The following is a 24,678-nucleotide window of genomic DNA, read 5'->3' as shown; positions in this document are numbered from 1 at the left end:
GTGAGGGGGAGGAGAAATGTCAGCTCTTGCTCACTTTGCTTTAACAAAGTGCATGAAATCACATACTTTCATTCCTTGACACAGCTGTAAAAGAATGTAAAGAAAAAAATCGCCATGCAAAACAGGGCATTTCGATTTCTCAACAGCCAAAACTTCATGATACATTTTTAAAAGGGGTCATTTTTTTTCAAAATATCAAATGCTTTTTCCTCACTCCCTCCAAATGCAGGTAATTTTCTTAATAATTTTCACCTTTGCACCGTTGAACATAATGGGACAAATAATACATGATGCACAAATAAGTCATAATGCTCTGTGCAAGTTAACAGGAGCAGTGAGATGCTGAATGCGTGATAAATCTAGACCTGAAAGTGAAATACGCCTCTTAATTAAAAATCAATTATTAAAAACAGTAAAGAATGAAAAAGAAAAAAGGCTCACTCACTAAACTCATAATGAAATCCTGGAAAATTCAGAGTTATTTGAAAAGCAGAAAGAAACCTTCGACATCTATATTTAACTAAAGATTCTTCTAAGACTCTGCTGTGGGTTTCTCGATTTTATGATTAAACAGTTCTGTGAAAAATTGTTTCTGGTATCTTTTGTGCTTTTATCTCTTCATTCCAAACGGTCATGAAAATGAATAGACAGCATTCAAATGGAGAATGGAAGAACAAATCATTACTCTGGTTCTGGGAAATCAAAGTACACGGATGCCCTGATGTGGCTCTGAGGTGACGCAGGGATGACGCAGCCACCCAAAACCACCAGCACCTGAACTTACAAGCAAGCGTGCTATGTTTGCCGACAACATTGCCCATTGGGTTCCTCAAGTTCTCCTCCAGAAGATGGTTTTAACGTACGCATTGAGTCATTTGCAAACGTTAGATCAGGGTGTTCAAATAACCTTTTCCAACAATTTTGTGTTCAATTCTGGAAAGATTTCAAACACAAAACAGCTCAAAAGCAGCTCAAAAATCACAAAACCTGTTGCACAAGCTTGGACAAGCAGAAATTTCTGGTTTTCATTTTCTGTAAAACTAAGATACGTATTCATACCCCCAGCAGTGACAGAGAGATTAAATTAACAAGCGTTACTGAAGAGATCTGAATCCTATTATTGGAGAAACTACACTGGTATTATGCGTTATCATAAATATTCAGCATCTGCAATCAAAAGAAGTCTTTGGTGTTTACGTATATAATAAAGTTTTAATAATTCACTAGCAATATTTCACGTGGAGTGCTGCTGTCCCTTTCGTCTGGAAAAAAGAAAAAATATATCCAGAATTTAAAATCCAAACCCATTCAACTGGAAACAAAATGATCCCTTCTACAGAGAAATGCACGTTACCAGTAACAAGTCGTTCTTCCAAGAGGCAGGGGCGCCGGGCTTCATCTGCCTGCGGCAGGCAGGTGGGCCAGCCAGGGGTGCCTCCATCTTGTGCCCCCCTGAGCAAGCTCCAGCCTGCAGACCCCGGGCACCCTTCCTTTCTCCCAAAGGGCACAGCCAATGCATGCACCCAAGGAGGGAGCCACAGACATCCCGTGGCGGCTGCCCGAACTTGGGAGTACTTTGGGAGCAAAATTCTCAGGATTTTTCCTCAAAAGACTTGGAAAACCTAAGTGAGCGCACTCTGAGGACGTGTCAGCCACCCTACCCAAGAGCAGCTCACGGCACCTCCAGAGCACAAATGCAGCCCCTCAACCATCAGCAGTCAAACTCTAAGCCATAAAATAGTCAAATTTGGTACTTTACCTGCATTGCAAGCAAGGGGGTATGTTGTTATTCTTCCACCGGAGATTAAAGGATCTGGGATTGTGTTTTGTGGGGTGTTGGCCACGGGGGGCTGCAGGGACACCTCCTCTGTGGGAGGGCGTCGGGGCCGCCCTGTGCCGCCCACAACCGGTTGCAGCCGGTTCCCCAAGGGACCCACCATGCGCCAAAACTCAACCTGCCGCAGGAGCTTCCTGAGACCGCTGAGGAAACTTATTTAAGAAATGGTGGTAAAAGCCCAAAATGATGCCAGGGCAGGAGGAGAGAGGGGAGACGTGGAGGAGAAGGTGCAGCAGCACACTGACCCAGCCTCGTGTGCAGCCATCACCTCAGCCTGCCCTGAGGGGGCGGGAGACCAGGGGGTGGCAGGGTGGCGGCGGGGAGTGGGGGGGTGGGAGGTGTTTTTAATTGACAATAAATTAACTTGAAACTCCCCCACTTTTAACACATAAAATACAGGAAAAATCCTGACTTGACTCACAGCGTGGGCTCATCCAGCCTGTCATGAAGGGAGAGCCACGTTATCTAGTGCCACACTGAACGGACATCAACTTTTGAAGTACAGTCCAGCTGAATAAATACCACCGAAAGTCAATAGCCAAATCCTTTCAGCAGCAGCAGTGCTCTGGGAACCTGATTGGAATTTGAACATTTGCATTGATTTATATTTTTTTTTTTTTGACGTTACCAGCTTGGAGCAAGCACTGAAGAGGGGGTACATGGATGGCTCCGCAGGAACATGAACGGCTAGCGAAGGATTACCTTTTAAAGGATTATCTTTTAAACAAAGAAAAATTTGGTATACTGCAAACAACTAACTCGAATCAAAAGGAACAGATTAATCCAACAGGATTACCAGGTAAGGCTTCCCTGTACTTTAATGTCCACATACACAGCTGAGAAACATGAACTGTTTTATTTAGACACTCGGGTGCATTGTCAAGCACCTTTTCATGGTCCACAAATAAAGGAGGCCAGTTCAGTTAAGGCTGTTAAAACAAAAGCTTTGACGACTTATCCTCAAGCTTCACAAGCAACAGCGATCTTCTGCCTTTTTACAGAGCCCTTTCCTTTACCCTTGCATATGTAAGCTCTGATCATCAAGTCCTTTTAACTCCAGCCAGCAAGGAAGATTAGTCCCTGCCTGTACAGCTCCTGCACTGTGAAATTTCCAGAACTGAGCTCTTTTACTTCCCTCTGGGAGGCAGGGGAAGTCACAGAAAACTGAGATCAAGCTCTTTGTGAGGTTTTTTCCCTGAATCGTTAACACTCGCGTAAGGACTTACAGCCATGGTACAACAGTATTACAAAAAGCAAAATAGCATCGATCTACAGCACCCATACATTTGGAAACAATACCCACTATGTGCACTTGTGCCTCTCTCTTTTACTAATATACATATTGGTGGCATCTCTTACATGCACCAAAGATTTGTACTGACATCTACTCAAGTATTCTGGCAAGCAGAATGGGGTAAGCAACCAAGTTTTTAAAAAAAAGTGCAAAGATAAAACCTCATTAATTTACTAACAGGAGTTTTTACCATGTTTTAATGATTTAACTTTTTTTAAAAAACTATTTATTTAACACGCATTCAAGGTTCCCTTGAAGTAAATTAAATAAAAATCCTAAATACTTAAACACAATAAAACATAAGGCAGTTCAGTTTCTTTATATCTTGGTTAGTCCCATATACAGGTCCAGCCCTAGTCCAATCCAGCGGGGAAACCAGATTCGGCAGCAGTCACACACCCTGACTCTTGATGATATGAAACATTATTGACTTTGGTGAGTTTTCCCATTTAATAATTTCACTTTCCTACCTTTTGAACTTATCATATATTGTTTTATAACCAACTAAACACTACATTTGCTCAGCATATATTTCACATTTATTTAAGAATAAATACAGCATTAAGAAAAGACTCACCTCCTCCACCTCCAAGAAGGCTGGAATTAGCTGCAAGAAGAACAGAAGGAAAATCATTAGCATTGAGCTTCCTAAATATAGATGGAACCAAAACAGATGTTTCACGAGATTTTCCATCGTTTCAATAACTTTCAGTAACAGCTACTCGCCACTTACCCAAAAACATTTACTGCAAAAACAATCATTTATGTAAATTGTAATCGCAATCTTTACCTTTGCACTATTTCGCAATATCTTTGAACGTGTAAGCTAATAAATAAAACAGTAATACAACTATTAAAGCTTAATGTGTTGAGTAGCTTATGAAATTACAATCTTTAATTTATAATTCTACCACATTCCTTTTTGATTACCAAATGAAGTAAAAGTCTTTCATTTTAAAGAAACTTAAATAGACTTTGATGCAACTTTTGATTAGCTCTCCTTGTTTTCTATGACATGGGAACTTTGAGGATGATGATGAGAAACCTTGGCCCCACTGATATGAAAGGGTGTTTCACCATTGTATGCAATTAAGTTGGGATTTCACTCAGTATGCTTAATTGCCTCTGTATTGTAACCATCAAGCTACCCATGCCAGAAATGGATAAATCACTTATGGAAAGCAATTTTCAGAGCATGGTGATACAAGATGGTCCTTCAAATTAAGCTGGCACAACTGGAGCCGTGCCAAATATCTTCCTTTCACTGCCTAGGCAAAACCAGAGGGAAAGCCTAGGCTTCTAAACCTGCCTTGAGTAAAGTATTCACCCTTTAGATGTGTGGGAAGCAAATCCCTGTCCTATCGTAACACAGATAAAACACAGTACAAAAGCAAGAGTATAAGGGATGGACGCAGCTATTTCTTATTGCTTGCTGATGAGTAAAGGAGAAGCAAGACATCAAACCATTTCCTGCTCCAGGACAAGGGGAGATGGCAAGATACACAGAATAAATCAGGTATTTTCCAGTATCCAAACTTTCTACTGTTATACGTTATTGTTTCTATGATTTCCCTCTCCTTCTTCCATAGAAGAATGTAAACAGCAAACGCACTGCTGTTGTTTTTTTCCATCATTTTCTTGAGACTCACAAAAAATCGACAGTTATCTTGGTCTTCCTCATTTCTTTTTTCAGATACTCTACAAACTTCTTTGACTTAACATCCACTTTCAGCTCAACCATTTGCAGCCAGCTTTCCCTGACACTGCAGTGAAACTGTCTTCATTGAAAATCTAAATTTTCCATCAAAGCAGCATACCCAAGATCTCCAATTTATAAAGCAACATATACCATTAATACTATTATCTTACAGTGACTCAAGAAGTAGCTTTATATTATTCAAAACGCAATGCTCTTTAAAGAAATAAATATGCAGCTTTATATCCAGCTTAGCTGACAAAATCAAATCAAAATAAACTGCAAACTACAGGGACAGTTATCCATCCTAGGACTACACTGACTGAGTGAGTTAATTGTTGAGACCAAGACCTAGAGGGACGTTCTCATGCATCTTTCTGATCCGAGTCTGGTTCTAATACTCTGGAAGATTAGATGGAGAAAACTGGGGCAAATAATCTTTGTTTCTAAAACAAAGCCATTTGTAGCCATTTCCAAAGAAGTGCCTGACTTCCTTTTTGCTGCCTGGATTCTTCCTGCAGATGCAACTCCGCAAACCAGCTGAAAACCATCCACTATTCCTTTTCATTCAGATTTCTGACATGTCACTGAGGTGAACTGCCTCGTGGAGAGATACACAAGTGGCAGAACAGTGTGGCTAGGAAAGAGAAGATGGGGCAACAGAGTTTGGAGACGACAGTGCAAATCCTCCCTTTTGGCTGTCACATACTGTTATATTAGCTCAAGATCCTTAACTTTCATGCATCTATATCCCATGAATCAACTGTGTTGCTAGGACATCACTGTCACAGTTAATTTGCTTTTACATCGCATAACAAGACCGCTTCAGACTCTTGGCTATCCTTCATAAAGTGCTAGCAGGGAACATATATAAATTGCCTTTGAAAAAGATATAATGATAGCAATAATAAATGTGTGCAGACATATTGCAAAGAGTTCCACTGAACTTCAATCTTTCTATATTTACCTGCTCTTGCCCTCACTGAAATTCACTATTAAAGACAGACATAAATTAAAGACGGCCCCACGGATTTCTATAGCAGCTTCCAAAGGACTCCTGTAACAGGTAACATCACCTTCCCTGCGTTAAAACAAGTATCTGAGACAAAAAATTCAGCATACCCCGTACCAGAAGAAAATAAAAGTAACAATCTGTCATCTACTGCCATAAGTCTGCTATTCAAGATTGTTCTTTTTGGCACTGTAGAATGCACCTGCAATTACCATTCTAGCTCTTGAATGAGTCAAATTCTAGGATTTCAGTTATTACTTTTGAGAGACTTAAGAGACACAGCTAAGACCTGCTATACCTCACTGCAACCAAAAAGTTTCCACTGCTAAAAAAGTTTCTTCTGATACACAGCCAACATCCTCTTTGCAAACTCTCATTCACTGGCTTCTCAGAGAATTATGTTTCTCTCATTAACTTTTCCTGACAATGTTCATCTTTCCAATACTTTCTAAAATTTGTTAATAACATATAGTATAACTCAGCATCACACACTTCTCCATAGAAACAGCAAAAACAGTTCAAACAGATTTTTGGCTGCAATGCATCTATTACAGCCATTGAAATTGCAGTAATAATTCATAGGCACTTTTTTTTTTAAGCATTATGCTTGACTATTAGGAGGAAAATCAAACCATTTTCCTATGATGCCAGAAAAGAACATGACAGAATTATATTTACAGCATCCTTTCCAGAAAGATAATGTGTCACTCAAAAAGCAAGAACTTTTATTTTCAGATTTTTTTGGCTTGTACCCAAAAAGTGTGATAAAATACATCTCTCTTTCCATTTTTAGGAAAGCCTTACCACTAAACAAGTAACTTGTCACCACCTAAAGAGCACTTTCCCCCAGCCAGAGCTGAGGATTTTCGCCTGGATTCAGAGAGGAGGTCAGCACAGCCCCATGGCTGTAATCACATCATATTATGTTGGAGCAAGTATTGCCTCTCTTCTCAGTCCCCCAGTGCTAACCTACAGCTGCATTTCGTCCGTCAGTGCTCCCAAATGATCAAGTCTTGCAAAACACTTTGAAAGGGGCTCCTGCTGCAGAGCTTCAGCCTTGGGTAGGCATGAGCAACCAGCGGTGGGACCCTGGGAGCTTTCATCCTCCAAAAGTGATGTAGTCCCAATTGCTCCGCAGGTTGCACCACTGCACCGCGTGCACGTACAAGTCCCCCGCCCAGGCTTAGGTAGCACACAGTTCAGCATTTGTAGACAACTAGTAAAGCCATCTTGACTAACCTCTTGTCCTTATTTTGCTATTCCAGAGCTGAACAAGATTCTCAAGTCAGAGGAGAGTTGGGGTGGAGGAAAGAGGAAGACTGAATTGCTACCAAGTTACCAAGACAAAGAACGGTAAAAGAAAACAAACAAACATAAGAGGGGCTCCAGAGAAATGTGAGGTAAAGACTTCTTCCACCTCATTTCATTCCCCACGCTACCCTTTCAAGTTGACCTGCCCAACCTTCCTAAAATTGCCTCCTTACAAACTACGGTCTACAACAGATTCCTGGGCATTAATTCTGAAAATCCAGTCATGATACAAACCTTGAAATACTATTTTAATATGTACTCATTTATACTAAGAGGAGTAATGACACAGAGTGGTTAGGCAGCCAGCAGACTACGTACTTCCTTGTCAGGCTGAAATATAACACACATTGTAAAGCCCCATCCAAAACATCTTACTTAGCGATGGCCCACAAGCGGCAGCAGAGGTGAGAGCTCATCTACTTTTAAATATTTTTGCCTGCACCAGTAACACAGGCTTCAATAAAAAATAATAATACCCCCCCTCCCGGGCATATCTAGGGACCAGTTCCTGTGGTGTACTTTAAATAGCGGCTTCAGGGTGAGAAAAATCACAGCACAGGAGATGCTGCACATCGCCACTACTTTAAAAGGAGTCTTGAACTCTGCATTTTGAGAGACAGATCTCACCTTCACAGTCTGCCTCAGAACAGCAAACAGAAATACATCCAGAAGTAGCAATATGGCTTTCAGCCCTTTAGTTCTAGATTTCTTTTTATTAGGTACATTAGAAGCATTAGCAGTAAAAAGTGTTTCTACCAAGTTCAGGCTCATCTCTGAGAAAAAATCCACTCTAAAAAAAAAATCCACTTAAAAGAAAAAACAGTCTCTAATCACTGAGTATAACGATTCAGCCCTTAATGAGATGTTTATGACCCCAGATTCAACCAGAAATTCATTATTTCAAGCGATTCAGCACCTCAACAGACTAGGCTTTTACGCCTTTCAACATAGAAGAGCAGCACCAGGACAGCGCTACTAAACAAACTCCATGAACGCTGATCTGGCCTACCCAGAAAACTCCACTCTTGCTCTAAGAAATAAAATTCCTTTCAAAACACTTCTGTGGGGAGAGAGGAAAAAAGGAAAAGAAAAGAAAAATGAAAGACCTGGGAGGAAAGAATTTGAAGTAAGCTTAGTTTCTCATTACGGAATACCCACAATGAAATCTCAGATTACTAAAATGTACAAATTTAAATAATGAATATACCAGCATATTTGACAAATAAGAACTGGACATGAATGTTTTAAACCTCAGTCTTCTTAATGAGTTAAGTCATATAGCTTTCCAACACTTTTTTGACTGAATAAGCAGACTAGAAACTCTGGCACAAGTCTTAACGTTTTCCTCAATGTTCTCCTTACCACAGCGCTCTTGCCAAGAGGTAGGATTATTTGAGATTTTGTGGAAAGCAATGAATGCTGAAGAAGTTCACCTCAAATGAAACTAAAAATCCTTCTGTGCTGTAAGCCAAAAGGTATAAAAAGTGAAAAAGGATGTATATATGGGTTGTTTAAACAGAGATTTGCAGACAAGGAATTGTTTTTTCTGCTGTCAGTTCTGTGGAATTTAGAAAACAGAAACGATGCGAATACCAATTTTTGTGATGTCTCTGGAGATAACATGCTTTTAGCTTTGTTAACAACATAGCCGAATAACTCTGGTTACTTTTTGTTGGCGTATACTCATCTGACAACATTTTAAAAACGTAAATTCTTCTGGGAGCATGTCTTTGTCAAGTATTAATGGCACTAGTAACTTAAATTGACATCTATGTCATGCAGCCATGCATCTGTCAGTATAATAAAAAAACACTTTTAAAAGATTACTTGATACTGTCTGACTTTGGCAGCAGATGTTTGAGCTTATTTTGATGTAAAAAAGATTAAATATTTTTGTCAATACTTTCTAATTGTGAAATTTATTCAAGAAGACATCTTTATAACTGGCAGTGTTGTAAGATGCAAGACATTCTATTGCCTCAGACACCATTTTTATTCATCAATAAAACATCATAACAGGAAGCTGGTGAGCAGAGTACCAGTAATTTATGGAACAGGAAGCTGCATTTCTGCTACATGGTTTGTGAGACATCCTTACCTGTCACTGCATTTTGTTTGATCTTTTCTCAAGAAAGCAGAGAGAAGAAGAGTGAGCTAACAACTGCACCTTGATACAGTCAACCATTTTTAACACGAGATGTGTTTTGGTGCCTTAAAGTAAAAAGCTTGAGGCTTAAAGATCATGAAGTAATTTTGAAGTATATATAGTAAATAATAAAAATACAGCCATATACAATATGCTACAGTATAGTCACCACTATAATTAACTTTACTCAAAATACTTTCTTGCACACAAAGCCACATAATCAGGAGAGGTAAAATAACATTATAATAACAGACTGGGCCAGATTCGCAAAGTTATGTAAGTGCCTAATGATGCAAAGCAGAGACTACTGGAAATTAGAAAACCACCCAGCCTACAAAATAAGATCAACTTAAAACGTTTAGGCACATCAGTAAGTACCACTATTAACGTCTTCAGACACCTATATGCTTTCCGCAAATAGAGCCTTCAGATATTTACTCAATATGGAAGGTGTGACGATAACCTGCATGCAACCGTGCACCAGAAAGAGCTCCATAATATGGGTAGCAGCAACTTACTCAACTGTTTTCTACGGTGCAGGAGATTTCTACAAACAAGTTGCTTCCCTCTACACCTGGAAAAGGCTTTCGCCCCTCTGGACTAACACCCGTTAGCAGAACTGGGATTGAACACTTCGGCTCACGCACAAGCTGGAGCTTTGTAGAGACGCCTGTGCACGGCGGGCCAGTCCCCGTGGAGGGCTGGCTGCTCTGCGCGCCCCAGCCCTCACACCACAGCTCCATGGAGCAATCCCTGTGTCGGCCAAAGACTTGGCCCCGACCCGCTCTGCTTCTGAAGGCTCCTAACGCTCTTCTGAGTTTAGCCCAAAAAGGTTTTTTGCTTGTTTTTAATGGCTGATCAAGAGCAGATCGTATTCTGAATACACACCCCAGGACTTGAGGCTTCCATGTATAAAGAAATCTCCTCCTCTTCTGCCCATTAGAAACCTCTATAAATAGAAGTGAAGGTTTACCTCGCCTTATTTTATTGTTAGTAAAACGTACTAACTAAAAGTACTAACTCCAAGATGTCCAGAAGCATGACCTAATGAGTCCGAACGATTCAGCTTATGAAGTTTCCATCATCTGTGTTAGCAAAATGGGAGACAAAGAGACCGAATTTTCCATGCCTTACTTTTTTCCCAGATACTGAAAGTGTACACTACAAATTTGTCCTGCTTTAAAGATAAATAAAATCTAACGGGAGGCTTTGTGCAATTAAAAGCACAGGTTTTGTATTTGGACCCAATAAAATGGCTTTGTGGTTTACTCCAGTCATACAACCTGTGCTATTCTGTTCCCCCCTCACAAGTTCTGTACAGAGAACAAATTGTTAAAACTAAGTTTTGCCATCTTTGCAAATAAAGTAGTCATTATCTCCAATTTCAAGCTTGTAAAGGGTATTTCATAGGTAGATTAAGGGAAAAAAAAAACAGCATAGTAGTAAGTGCTCTGGAGTTGATCCTGTCAAGGAAATTGCCTTCACAACATTCTGAATTCAATAAGGAAACAATAACTGTCATAACTTTTCAGTTATTTTTCTTCTAATACATTACCAACTCAATATATAATCTGCATTTACGCAAGAAAGCTATTTTTAAAAGTTATATATTACACCCATTAAGCTTAATCAGCCATATGCAAATCATCTCTGAAATCTGATACCAAGAGTAAAAAAAAAAAATAAAATCCACCAACCAAAAAAGCACACCACAAAAGCAATGGAGGCCCTGAACTCAGGCAAGGCAGCAGTCAGCAGCAGCAGCGTACTGTGAAAACAGTACAGAAATAAGCACTGCCAGCCATCAGCCTGGCAGTTAAAATTTAGAGTACATCGGAGGCACACCTTCAAAGTAGAAGGAGCAAACTGACAGGTTTTTACCTTACAGTGAAATACGCTAATTGCTTTAGTGCAGAGCGAGAGAAAATTAACAGAAACTGAAGTTGTCTAACACATACTGAGAAAAACACATGAGAGAAAGCGTTTGGCCTAGAGTACTTCCTAAACGCTGCTGTATAAACTTCCATATGGACTGAAGATTAGGCTCCAACTTCAAAAGGAGCCTAAATTTTACAGTAGCCTGAGGACTCCAATCACCACAATTGCTTCTTGGTGGGGAAGTCAGTCAAACACAGCAAGAAGTGTAACTTAAAAGACTATCCGAAAAACCAAATGAACTTGTTTTTAAGAATGGTATTCATTAGGAGATCTTCAGACCCAAACACAACTCTGCAAAGCATTTTCAGGTGAAATCCTGCAAAAACAGCAGTTCACCCATTCATACCAATGAAATTCATACCCATCCACCAGCATTATTTTCAGCTAGACAGAAACACCTATTCCAAATCAAAGGAAAGAAAGTGATGCAAAAGGAAAAGGTTTCCTGCCAGCGCCTCGTGAAGGACAGTTAGAAGAACCTGTTTGATGAGGCTGATCTCATCCTTGGGAGGGAGAAGACAAGGGACTTGGTGAATCAGAAGCTGCAGTTTGAAGGGAAGGAGCTAGAAAAGGCTAAAAGTGGCTGGTAAGCACAGAAGCCTCCATTGTCACGTTTTGCCCGAACCACTTTGCAGAAGGCACGCTCATTTTTCACATCTCTCATTCTTTCTGGCAAACGTGAGAAAGGCACAAAGCAGGAATAATTTCATTCTAAAACACAGGTTGATAAATTGTCACACACGCTACCAGACGCTAAAGGGAAAGCTATGAATTAAGATTTCATCTATTTTGTGTGTCAATTTGTGGTTTGCTCAACCACTTAAAGTTGCCTTACAGATCATCAAGGTATTTTAGAATATAGCCGAGCTGAAACACAAAGCAACAGGAACATATTTCAGGGCAGAATAATGAGGAAAAAAATATTCAGGTCTACTACAGCCAATTCTTCATCTCGTAATCTGGGCCATTTGTGTGGTTTGTAAATGTAACATTAAAGGGAATCAAAGTGCTGCAGTATATAATTAATCCATTTAAGTAGAGTCATCATCAATATTTAAAAGCCCACACAAAATAAAATAAGAGGTAGTCCTAAGTTCTACCTGCACAATTAGAAAAGCAGTTTTGGTAGTAATTATTTCAAAATAATTAGTGAAATTTATATAATTCATGCATCTTTCCAGTATCCCAAAGGTACTAGAACATGTTACCTGGAATACAGAAAAAAATTAAAGTTCTTTGTGCTTTTTTTGCTTTTGTCTTTTCAAAATTACAACCAGCCTTAAACCTCCCAAAGTCTACCTGCACAGAAGAACACTAACCTATGAGATTTTCGTTCTTTCCCCCCCCAAACACTGGTACGGTCCTTATGGTGTAGCTAATCACAAGATTTCATTTCACTTTCCTTCACTAGGAAATAATTGTGTAAAATTTGATTTCAAGAAGGCAAATGTCTGATTGCAAAAAGTTTTAATAAAGCAACAATTATGCTCTGAAAATCAAAAAGAGATCAAAAGGTGATCAAAACTAACATATTTCAGTCTTGAAACATTAATATTCAACATTCAGGCTTCAAAACAACAAAACCCCCTAACTTGTCATGAAATCAAAGCCCACTGCTGAAAAGAAGCTACCTGGGGCCTTGCCCTGACAGCAGCCCAGCGTATGTTTCCGTAGGGTAACCAGCAGTAGGAGGTACCCCGCGGTGCAGGCGCACCCGGCGGTGCAGGCACACCCTGTGGTGCGTCGCATTTACTCGAAGGCAGCCCAAGCAAGGTCAAGCCTGGCTGCAGCTGCAGGGCTGACCTCAGCGGGCGTATTTTGGAGTAAAAGTAGTAAGCGCCCACACCACTGGTTTTTCTTAGAGTATTAACACTCCTGAATAATATTCAGTTTAAAAAAAAGAAAAAGAAGAAAAAAGAAAGGGAGGAAAAAAAAAAAGGCACACCTCACACCCTACCAAAACAGCCCTCGCACTTTTTTCCAGCTACGCAGACAAGACTTCACTTGCAAATTTTGCCGCAAAGTTAGAGGAAGGCAAGATGTTATTGCACTGTTTTTGCAAAAGCAGCCTGGAAGAAAGATTTTGACAATGAATTACAAGCTCCTGCAAGCAGCTAGCGCAGACATGTAGGATTTGAAGAGGCTGCAAGTAAAGCACTGAAGTAAGGTCTGCTTTAAAACGTATCCAGCTGGGTGAATGTAACATGCTCTGCATATGAACGTCTTGTATAACCTCTCTAATGATCCTTTCTTTATATAGCCTGAAATTAGAACCAGCTCCCACTGTGGTCAGTGTGAGCCACATTACAGAAGAAACAGAGAAGCTGGTTATGTCTTTTACTGTACTTTTTTTGTTTTCAAACATAGGCCCAAACTGTTGCTATAGGGCTAAATATTTGCATAACAACGGTCATGTATTTCTTCATAAGAGAAAGTGGAACTTAATAACCTCAGTGTTTCAGTCAAACCAGGAATAATGCATTACAGTAAAATATGGACTGGACATCTTATGCTGTCCATAAGAATACTGTCCCAAATCCTTCTGTTGTACTGTTGTCAAATATACTATCCATACCTTACCTTAACTGATTGTTTCAAAAAGTTACCAACTATAAGCTAATTAAAAAAAAAAAATAATCTTGAGAAGACCATAAAAGATATTAAGAATAAAGACTACCCAGCAACTTACTCTATCAGAGAAATCAGAAATTGCCCCTTTTATGATAAAAGTAAGTCAGCTTAGTCAGGGGGACATCAATTATCCGCCCCATTTTGCTGTTCATGGAACATACAATCCATAACATGTCTTAAAATGGAGAAACATCATCTAAAGTTTGAATAAATACAGGGAAAAAAAAATTTACCGTTAGCTTACCATTTTCACATGCCCTGAAAACTTAAAAAACGCCATTCAGGAACTTTAAAGAAAAGGGAGATCACAAGTAACCAAAATGATGTGAAGGCCTGTAGATACTTTCAAAGGCACGAGAAAGCCAAGAGCCCAGATGAAATCCCTGGCAATGACAGGATTTCAGATTGTGTGGGACAGTTCTTTGTTCCTGTCAGGTTGTTGGGGGTTTCTCATCTTTCCTAGCTGCAGATGCTCACAGTTCATCATTTACCTCAACAATCGCCAGGCTGGAGCCGCACTGCTCAGTTACCTGCCTCCCAAACAGTGCCCTGCACCTTATCTGCCTGCGTATCCGCTGCGCACCTGCTCCTTGGGTACCCCATGGCTGCGTGAGAAATAAAGCAAGGAGTCAGTTTTATTATACTCTCAAGATACCTCTTTAACACTAAGATTACAGGCACTTAATGATGAAGGAGATTAAAGCTATTATAAAAAAAATGCAGTAAATAGGCACTGTTGTTATAAGATTGTGCATTCAAGCAGATAATATCTGGCAGAAGCGGTATTAAGGCTTTGATGAAAAATTTACTGAGGTTAGGCTGGACAAGAATTTTTCATTTTCTCTGAAGCGCAACAGGAGGGTAGGCTGGCTGCACCGTTGCACACCGATAATGCCGTGCAGAAAGAGAAACCGTCAAGCTGCAACACCTAATCAATAACTTCATCGTATATGCACCAGAGCATCATCACTAAAATTTCCCACCCTTGCTTCCTGCTAATTCCACTGGTCAAATTTAGATACAGAAACGTTGCTTGCCCATATCAAGCCGGACTCATGCTCCCTTGTCGTGTAGGGCTCAACGTATTTGAGCTCCCTAGAGCAGCCACGACTTCTGGATGCAGATCAGAAGATGACATGTGGAAGGCTGATCTCCCTGAACGGCCAGTGATGAGATGCAGGCACTGTCAGGTGGCAATGCAGGACATTTGTGTCTTGTGAACCCAAGACGGATGATGTGAATTCACCCTCCGGTGGCAAAGATGCTTGTGGTTAATTTACCATCATCACCACAAGCACTTCCACCACAAATCCTTTCAGCTATAACCACTACCCAAAACCGCAAGAACTGCTTGTACTTGCTATTTTTGCTAACATTTTCTTTCGTTGCTTCTAGTAACAGTTTGCCCATTGACTCAAGAGTCGTACCACCGAGTAAAACAAATAAGCGAACAAGTTTGACCCTTTGCCTGCGCCACAGCTCAATCGCAAGCTTTTTTGTTTACCATAGCGTCTCATTGTTGGAGGTATTCTCACTGTAGCTCGCTAATCAGAGCTTAAGACAGAGAAAACAAAGCCAAAAAAGACAAACAATTTCTACAGACAATTATAGACTAAGGGTAAATTTGGGAAAGCTGATTAATCACTTTAACATATGATGCTCCTTTTTTTTTCCCCATTACTGAGTATTTTTGAAGTGTTGATCAAATAAGCACTTCTGTGTTTTTGGTTTTACCCGTCTTTCTATAAGGCAAAAAGGGAGACAAATACATGTAGCACAAAAACCACACTAGGATGAACGTGTGCAGTACAACGTTAGTCATTTTTCTCCCAAATGCTGCAATGTATACAGCCCAACTAGAGCAACTTTCTGAAAACTTGTTCTCAATAAGTTGGTAATTTAATGAGTTATCATTCCTTCTGTATTTTATATTGGGAACATTCAAAATCTTAAGAAGCTCCAAGCTTTCATATAGACCTTTGCATCCAGGATTAGTATGTAACTCACAGCGATCTATTCCACAATTAGGAAACACAAACAGGGATACTGTAATCTAATTTGTGCATAGCAAACACTTCATTTCATTATTCTAATACTACTACTTTACTTTAATACTACTTTATGAGTCAGCTGAGTACTTTGGAAAAATGCATGGAGAAAACAAAGACAGAATTAGGCAAAGTACAAACATTGCTTATACAAATATAGAGACCAGTAATGACGAAGGATATTACAGGCATCTTATGCTATATATAAGCACATCTGTAAGGCAGGTAAAGCATGTTTTTATAGCTCCTCACAAAAGAAAAAGATGAATAATCTTTAAAAACTCTATATAAATTTATGTCTCTAATGGCAATTAATACAGAGCAGCCCCAAAACACCACTCTCATACTCTAATCATCAGGGAGAAAGAAATTAAATGACAATTAACCCCCCCCCCACTTCACTGAATATGGAAAATACTGTTTTCTCTTGGAAAGCAACTACAGCAATCTCATATTCTATAACCACATTAGCAAAGAAACGGTTCAGTGGATAGCTAGAGAAGATATTATGTCCCTGAAGCATCAGGTAGATAGATTACAACACGAAACCTACACTACTAAATACATAGCATCAGTTTATGGTCATGATTTGCAGGAAGAGATGTCCAGTTAATTTATTACTAATAATCTGTGATCTAAGATCTATACATATCCTACCAATATGTATAAAAGCCACCAACAGTCCAAAAAATTTACCAGAATTTGTTACGGGCAGGAAAAACCATACTGCTCTGGCTGGAATAAGTGACTGAGCAGGAGCACGCTCTCTTCTTCCCCCGAAGTCTCAGGCAGTCTTTTCTTTATACTTCAAACAAATTAAATCTACTGCAATTAATGATTATAGTTTTTCCTTCAATCAGCCCATATTCCTCTAGGAAATTAACTTAGCTATTAAAAGCCTAAAGGCTGGAAAGGAACCTAGTTAGATGAGTTTTACCTTCTCTGTATTGCCTGTGTATCAAATGCAGTTTCCCCACCAGTTTAATTCTAATCAGTTTAATTACTGAAAATTAAAATGAAAAAAAAAAACCTTACTTTTTACAGCAGAACAAAGGAGAAAGGCTACACGTGGTAGCACAAGAATACTGGGTGGCAACAGTTTGATACTGCACGTGAGGGAGAGGGAATGACTGAAAATAATGACAAATTCTGATATTCCTTAGACAACAGCTATCAGACTGAGGAGGTGGAAACGGCAAGCCACAAGCCAAGAATAAAACACAGTGCAGACTACTTCCAAGGTGTGAAATCAGGGGGAAAAGTTTATTACTTTGGTTTTGCAAAGTCTTGATTACACAGGACCTATGTAGCTCCACTGAGTCTTAAGCTGTATTTCCTACTCAGTCTTTTGGTCAAATGCTTGCTGCCCAGAGCAATGAAAAAGCAAAACACGCACCACCCAGGATGGCTTAATTCTCTCTTTCCCACCAGAAGAAGCTAATAATTCAAGCACAGGAGAGCTGTCCATGCCCATGGAGAGAAAACTAGGCTAGGAGCCACGCTCTTTTCTTGCCACGTCTCCAAAACAGAATTATTCTAGTAGTCCACACTAAGAAAGGAGAAACCATGGGAAAACATGGAGATAAATGTCTCAAGTGTAGAAAAACACTGGTGGAAAGCAAACTGAAGAATATCACCAAGAGAATGGATCCCTAAAACAGAAACGGAGTAAAAGAAAAACCATAAGCTGCTAATTGAAGTGCTCTATTTTATATAAAAATACTGAGATGAAAGGTCTCAAACAAGTCTGTTAGACTCTCTCGAAATATTTTTATAGAAGTGTGTGCAAGAATACATGTTTTCCTCCACTTGATTTCCACAGCAAAAGTACTTCTTAGTGTTATGAAACTCCCTTTTTAAAAAGTAATTATTTCATGGTACGTTTCTCTTACCTCTTGCCACAAGGAAACTTCTATGCTGATCAGAAAAATACAAGGTAATGTCATGCCTTTATTTCTTTTGGAATACACAACACACAAAACAAATCCATTCTTTCCTTGCATCTTAATTTCTTTTTATAATTTTTCCTCTTTGACCATAATGGCTTTACTGTCTACTTCATAATTTTAAGGATCTCAATCAAGGCCACTTTAAATCTTCTCCATCCAGATGACTAATCCCAGTAATCTCATTTAAACTGCTTGTTTACATTCTACTAACACTGCACAGCCATCTGATCTGTACAAGAAAGGGGTAGGAGTATGCTGGTGACTCTTACTGGAAGACATTGCGATCCCTGCAGAAAGTGGAAAGCCAACAAGCAAGGATTGGTGCTAAGAGAGATATTGTCACTTAAAAATCTCAAAATACTGGAAAAAATTATTTATTTTTGCTGAATTTACAGATCAGCCAGCTTTGTATTTTGTACTGTGCACGGTGGAAAAGAGAAATTCTGGCTTGCCACAAACTGTAATCCTTCTCCGAAAAGGAAACTTGTGAAATCCAGGACAAGTTTTTAGCTAATTGTTTTCACCAATCTTTTAATAATGGAAACTGGGCAGGGGAGGGGAATACCATAGGAGTACTTAGCATCCTGGAATCTGCACAGAAACATGGAAAGGTAAACTATATAAACTTTACCAAAAGGCAAACCATGCATTTTCTGAGAGAAATATGTCATGTCTTTTAAAAAAAGATCACTTTGTTGCAAGACAACACACATGCTTTCCACAAGGTCTCCTTCTGTGCCAAGCTGTCTGTAGCCATGAAGTCTTTAAAAATTCCCTTAGTTTGCAAAGAACTGCAGAAAGCGGTAGCATCTTGATGAGCAAACACACCATCCCTACATCTGAGTCTACAGGGCTCTCCTGAAGGGACTATCTAATCAAGGGTATCAAGATATAAACTCCCAGGGCGGAGAATCCTCCTACTTATGTAAATGCAAGCCACTTATTCACAACCTTTGTTCAAAAATACCCAGCTTTGAACATTTAGAAGGCTGTAATGTTAATGGGATCAAGTATATCTAACAGGACAACACACCTCAATGAAAGCTTTTAAAAGTTGTAGACTTAGATAAGATGTCCTCACGTATCCTTACCCGCTCCCAATTGCTTTATCATAAACAATTAAGAGGATATTTTATCCAATCCTTTCCCAAGTTTTTCCTAGACTTTACTTTTGTTAGAAGATGGGGAAAGCTGCAGCAAAGTACCTTGCAAATTCTGAAGGTTCTGACTTTTGAAGCGCTAATAAAACCTCCACTGAATAAAATGGGGAAAGAATTTAAATACTCCAGAAGCATGGATCTGTTAGCAGTAACTCCTTACTGACTGATGGCTTTTTTGCCTGCTCCATTCGTGATATTTTTTTTTCCTCTGCAAGATCAACAATTAGAAAACAGAATAAGAAGAGAGGACCAGAGGAAGAAAAAAAAAAAAACACAAACCCCAAAGAAACCCAACAAACAAGCAAGAAACATTAATCACAAGGAAGCAAATAAAGGCAAGATTGTGACAAAAGAAGATTTGCCAAAAACCCTGTCTCTATTTTTTTCTCCCAGAAGATACACCAATGTATCTATATTTTCAATTCACATTCCAAATTTTAAGCACACCTCTTGAAATGTATCTCTGAGACACTTTTTGAAAGAATTACAGTTATAAAAGCTGCAACGGGTCCTATAAGAACCACCACAAAAAGCAGTTGTACGTGTTAGTGGGGGATCGCTCAGCAGGCCGATACCGCTGCCATAATCCCTGCGTACCTCTCCTGTAACAAATGGAAGAAAACTTCCATCGGGGCTCACACTAACCGCATCTCACACTGCAGGGTGAAGTCAACTGTTACTAATTCAATCAGATTCTATGTTCCACCACTACAATTTCCCAATTAATCTTTAAAAGAACAGAACTGTATTTCTTTGAAGCACCTAAGATAGTTCTTTAAAATGAAGGGAAAAAAAAAAAAAGTTGAACTGGAAATGAAACAGTCCGTATTTGTTTTATAACAGAGAGGATATTAATATATACTCTATCACTGCCATCTCACTGAAGCTGAGATTTGAAATGCATTACGTCCGGTACGCAAAGCATCCTTTCATAAAGATAAATTCAACCATTGGTGGACCCAAAGGACTCTTGAGAAGAATAAATGCACTTAACTTGTATTTCCTGTTCTTCAAAATCAATAATTCCAGATGATGTCCATTTGGAGGTTCAAGCCCCTTTCATACAACCTACAGAGCTCCTCCCGTGGGACCCAGCCAAAACTCAGAGCTGCACGGAAAGCTCTCATGCCACAACCACCACGAGGGTCAGTACTGACTAAAGAGCCAGGTTTAAAAAGATTAAATTCCCTAATCTGAGAAATACCGTAGAATTTCCTAAGTATAGTTTCAGAAAACAAATCTTGCAGCTCAGCAATTTCACTTTTCACTGTAAGGGATGTTATGACAGCTTCACAGTGGATTCATATTTAAATATAACTTTAGTCCCCTCTTGCATCCTTCGAAACATCCATCACTGTAACTTTAGCCTTTTCATAATTTAAATGAATAATCTTCAGCTCCTAAATACTGCTTTAGTCTGTTTTGACAGACAAAATTAATACCTCTTGCAGTTACTGCTGGAAAGTACTAGAAGCCCCAGTTATCAGATGCTTTGACCTTCCCCCTCCAGCCAGTTTTTCATGCTGTCAGCTAACTTCCACGGCTCTCCGTCCCCAGCACCCTCGCCGGGAGCGGCCCGGCCCGGCCCGGCCAAGCGATGCCGGCAAAGGCCGGCTGCCACGGCCCGGCGTGGGACTCGGCAAACGCCAACCTGCCCCAAACAGCGCTTTTAGAAACCAGGCTTCCAGTTACGCTTTTGGCTCCAGAGCACGAGAGGTTTTATGTTTTTAGAAACGGCGTCTATCGTTAGAGGGAAGTAGGTGTTTTTACGACCTTTACAGGGAAAAATGTCCCAATGACCCCAGTGGGCTCAATTTAACCTGCTACGAGAGAGAACTGTAGAGCTACTATAGAGAAGAGGAGAAAAAAGTGCCACGTATCTTTCTGTCAAAGCTGAGTTATTTGGGGGTTTTGCTTATTTATTTAGGGACAGTTCTAGTTAATTTTAATATATGCATACTTTCTGTCTTGGGACTTTCAACCTACACTGAGCCTATAGATCAAGTGAAGGAACAAAAAAAAAAGGTGAACAAAAATCAGTTCTCCGCTTTCACAAGTCTCTCAGAGTCCCTAGTCACAAACCACTTTTCTAGCCAGCAAAAGAAAATGAGTCTAAGACGAGCAGTAATGTTTTGATACCGTTGCCATGGTGCAAAATTATTATTCCATACATGAACTTTCATTAATGTGTCATCAAAATCACATTCAACAGGTAAACCCTAAGTACAGGCACAGGAGGCACAGGACCCTGATGGCCAGCAGCTTTAAGCGGGGTTGATAAAGAGCCAACAAGCTGGAACTGAATCTTGTCGTATCTCCCAAGGTATAAACCAGGTTTTACCAATATTAATTAAGATGCTTGGTGATTGCATTAACAATCTGCTATTAACAACATCTATTTAATACAGACGCTGACTATTTATGAGCAGTACTGTATTCACATGTGAAAGCGTTCTGTTAAAAAAATACAGTGAAAAAGGATCACACATTCCACTTTAAAACATCATTTAAAAAGCTCATCAGAAAGCACAAAGTCCCTGAGAAAAGATGCAAAATATTGTTTATTCACGTGACATCTTCTAAAAGACTAGAAACTATAAGAAAACCCTCTACATCCCAAAGGAGTATTTTTAAAAGCTAAATTATCATCTTCTATTTTCTTAAGCAAGAAATGCTTTGAGCATTTAACTCAGCTGTTACTAAAAATTCTGTATAGTATCACCTACTTATTAACTTCATTAAATTGAAAAAATATTAGTTTCTTTTGTTGAAAAAGAAACTACTAAAACTTACAGCAGCTTTAAAAACTGCCAGGAACATATAAGATTTTTCCCAACTGATATTCTTTTCTTCTTTCTTCCATTTTATTCCCTTTCTGTAAATGGCTGGATATATATCATCTCTAGAACACCGAGTTGAGATATTTTTATTACTATTCAACCACTTAATGCTTTTACTTTTCCATGATTTACACTTAAAGAATGTAATAGCAAATATACGTACTGACAAAATATGTTTGCTAAACCAGCCAACTTTAACTAATGCTGCTGAAGCCACATGAGTGGAAAGCAAATTGGGAATTTGTAAATGACAGTGTTTGGGCTATTATATTTCCAAGGGTGTTCACAAATAATCATTTTAGCATAATGTACTGCTCTCCTTGGTTCCCTGTGTAGTCCTCAGTCCTTCTAGAAAGCAAGTTGGAGCAGGCAGTGGATGTAGCCACCGAACTTCCCAGCCTGTGGAGCAATCTCCCTCTTTCCACCGATCGTACGACGGATCTAGTCTGCTTTTGTGAACATCCTTCTTTAGGTTCAGAAACAGCATTTGACCTATACGCTTTACAGCATTCACATCATGCATATTCAGAGCTGGAAATCTGCACTCTGGAGGAGAATAAGAGGCAGCCGATATCAATTGTCAAAATCTTGAAGAATAAAAGGTTACTACAGTTTGGGAGCACGTCAGCATTTTTGCTTGGGTACAATACGGTCAAACACTACAGTAGCAAAGTCCAGGTTTTCACCCACAGTACTATTCTTAAGCAGAAATGCACAGCGAGAAATGAAGTGAGCCCTTAGCAGAAACGCACAGCAGGTACAGCGGGAGAGCTCAAGCACTCGGCAGGTACTGCCACAAGTAAGTGGAAATGCATCAGGGACCGATTCAGACCAGGTTTTCATCCACAAACACAAGCTGGAGTGAGATTGTATGAACTTAAAAGTTAGCAGCTGTACTTTCACATTACTCATTACTTCTATCTGGCCTGAGACTCCTGCGAGGGATTGTCTTACATGACCACTTCATCCTTCCACGACTGCACATATGTTTAAATAAAGACAGTTGCACCCAAAATACCACAATCTGTAGTACTTAATTGTAAGCAACCCTTTGGGAACTGCTACTCCTGAGCAAAGAACTAATCTTGAGCCTGAAAGAGACACTGTTATCAGGGCCAACAAGCACTATTTGTCTCCAAGGTTTTCTTTGGGTGGAAAGCCACCCCGTCTCAGCGCTCACGCCTCTCACGTCCCACTCATGGTTTCCTCCCCCTGACCTAATCCCTACATTTCTCCTCCCTTTCCAAGGCTCAACGCATGACATTTTCTCACAACCACGTCCTCTACCAGGTACTTCTTCCTTCTTCAGTTCCTCTCTCAGCTGCTTTCTCCCCACCACGGGTCTATGTTGCCTAACCAGTTTGCTTTCCTATGCCCCTCTGCTCCATCTGCTTCTCTGTCAAGCTGCCCTCGTACCGTTTGCTGTCCAGCTTTCCACTGCGATATGAGGTTTTGCCTTTCAGTTGCAGCACATACTGTTTCCAGTAACTGGATTGAAGTGACTTAAGTTAGAAAGAAGGCAAATACGTAAACAAGCAGCTATTAGATACAAATGCCTAAAGCAGGCTTCGCCCAAGCAACATTCACATTTGAGAAAATAAGCCTTTTTTCATCGCCCCAATAAACAGTGCCTGCAACTTCCCAACTGCCTTCCATCTTTCAGAGTCATCCTTCATGAAGGATACCTACAACACACCCCTGGGTAGTCAAGAAAAATTCAGATTCAAATTAATTTATCAGGGCTTTCTCTTGAGAGGGAATGTAGCTGCTAACTAGAAAACCTTATCTGATAGCTCGGGAGTTAAAAGGTCACATGAGACCGGGAAGTATCTTGATTGAAGAATAGCCATTATCTTTTCATATGCATTATGGTAATTTTTTTCTCTCAAAAACAAAGCTCTTAAGAGCATTTTACTGGGCACCATATAGATCATTTAAAGTTTGTCCCTCGGTGTCTCATAAACTTTGGCAACATAATTATGAAACTGTAAACAAACATGTGTTGCGGAATCATACTATTTACTGAAAAACACAAGTATGTGAGACATAAATGTATATATGCACTATTAAGATTAGATATTAAGCCATTTTTCAACTACAACTCACATGTATATGCAAAAAGTTTCACTTACCAAGATTCATTGTGAGTATTGAATTATTAAACAAACAACCTAAATTGGATATTGAACACCAATCACTATCACAATGTGAAAAAAACGTGCTCCCTTGAGACTAGACAATTTAATCAGCCTACAGGAAATAAATACTGAAAAAGTTAAATTTAGTGCTCAGTGAGTACTATTTTAACCTCCCTGGTTCAGCAAGATTTAAGATTTGTCTCAGAAAAATTATCTGTTCTCAAATTAACTTTACTCTCCCCATCCTTTCTTCCACTTTTTTATGCGATTAACAACAAATAAAACAACAAAATCCTATATCGCAATTGCATTTCAACTGTAGTAGGTCAAACCACGACCCTTCTCCTACCATTAACTGAAAACTAACATTTAGATTAAAGCCCCAAGTTTTTTTTACTTGTGACCATTTGTCTGATTTTTATCCTGTATTTTCACGAAGGAATACCGATGGCAACATCTGGTTTCTACCCACAGAAGCAGACAGTGGAAACCTGAATTAACGACCGAATTGGAGGCCTTACGACATAAATTCAGCTGCCAGTATCCTACCACCTGCTCTACAGGAACTCCTCGGGGTGAAGTTGGGCTCTGTAACTGTGTGCGGTTAAGATTATAAGTGATGTTTAAACCAGAAATTTAACACTGTAATACGTCATCTGGAAAATGGAGACTGAGCAA

The 24,678-nt window shown here is 39.6% G+C and overlaps 1 protein-coding gene across 1 annotated transcript in view; it reads right to left on the bottom strand.

Moving 5' to 3' along the window:
- The window catches only part of MACROD2 (mono-ADP ribosylhydrolase 2), an 890,030-nt gene that overhangs the window by 694,322 nt on the left and 171,030 nt on the right, over positions 1–24,678 (bottom strand). Inside the window, exon 4 of the mRNA XM_082306167.1 lies at positions 3,709–3,738. Coding sequence (XP_082162293.1) covers positions 3,709–3,738 — 30 coding nt within the window. The remainder of the gene's footprint in view (positions 1–3,708; positions 3,739–24,678) is intronic.

This window comes from Platalea leucorodia (genome assembly GCF_965183815.1).
Source record: "Platalea leucorodia genome assembly, chromosome: 3".
In the NCBI taxonomy this organism is placed as follows: Eukaryota; Metazoa; Chordata; class Aves; order Pelecaniformes; family Threskiornithidae; genus Platalea; species Platalea leucorodia.
Note: the sequence above shows the minus strand (reverse complement) of the source record. Positions and strands in the feature narration are given on the sequence as shown.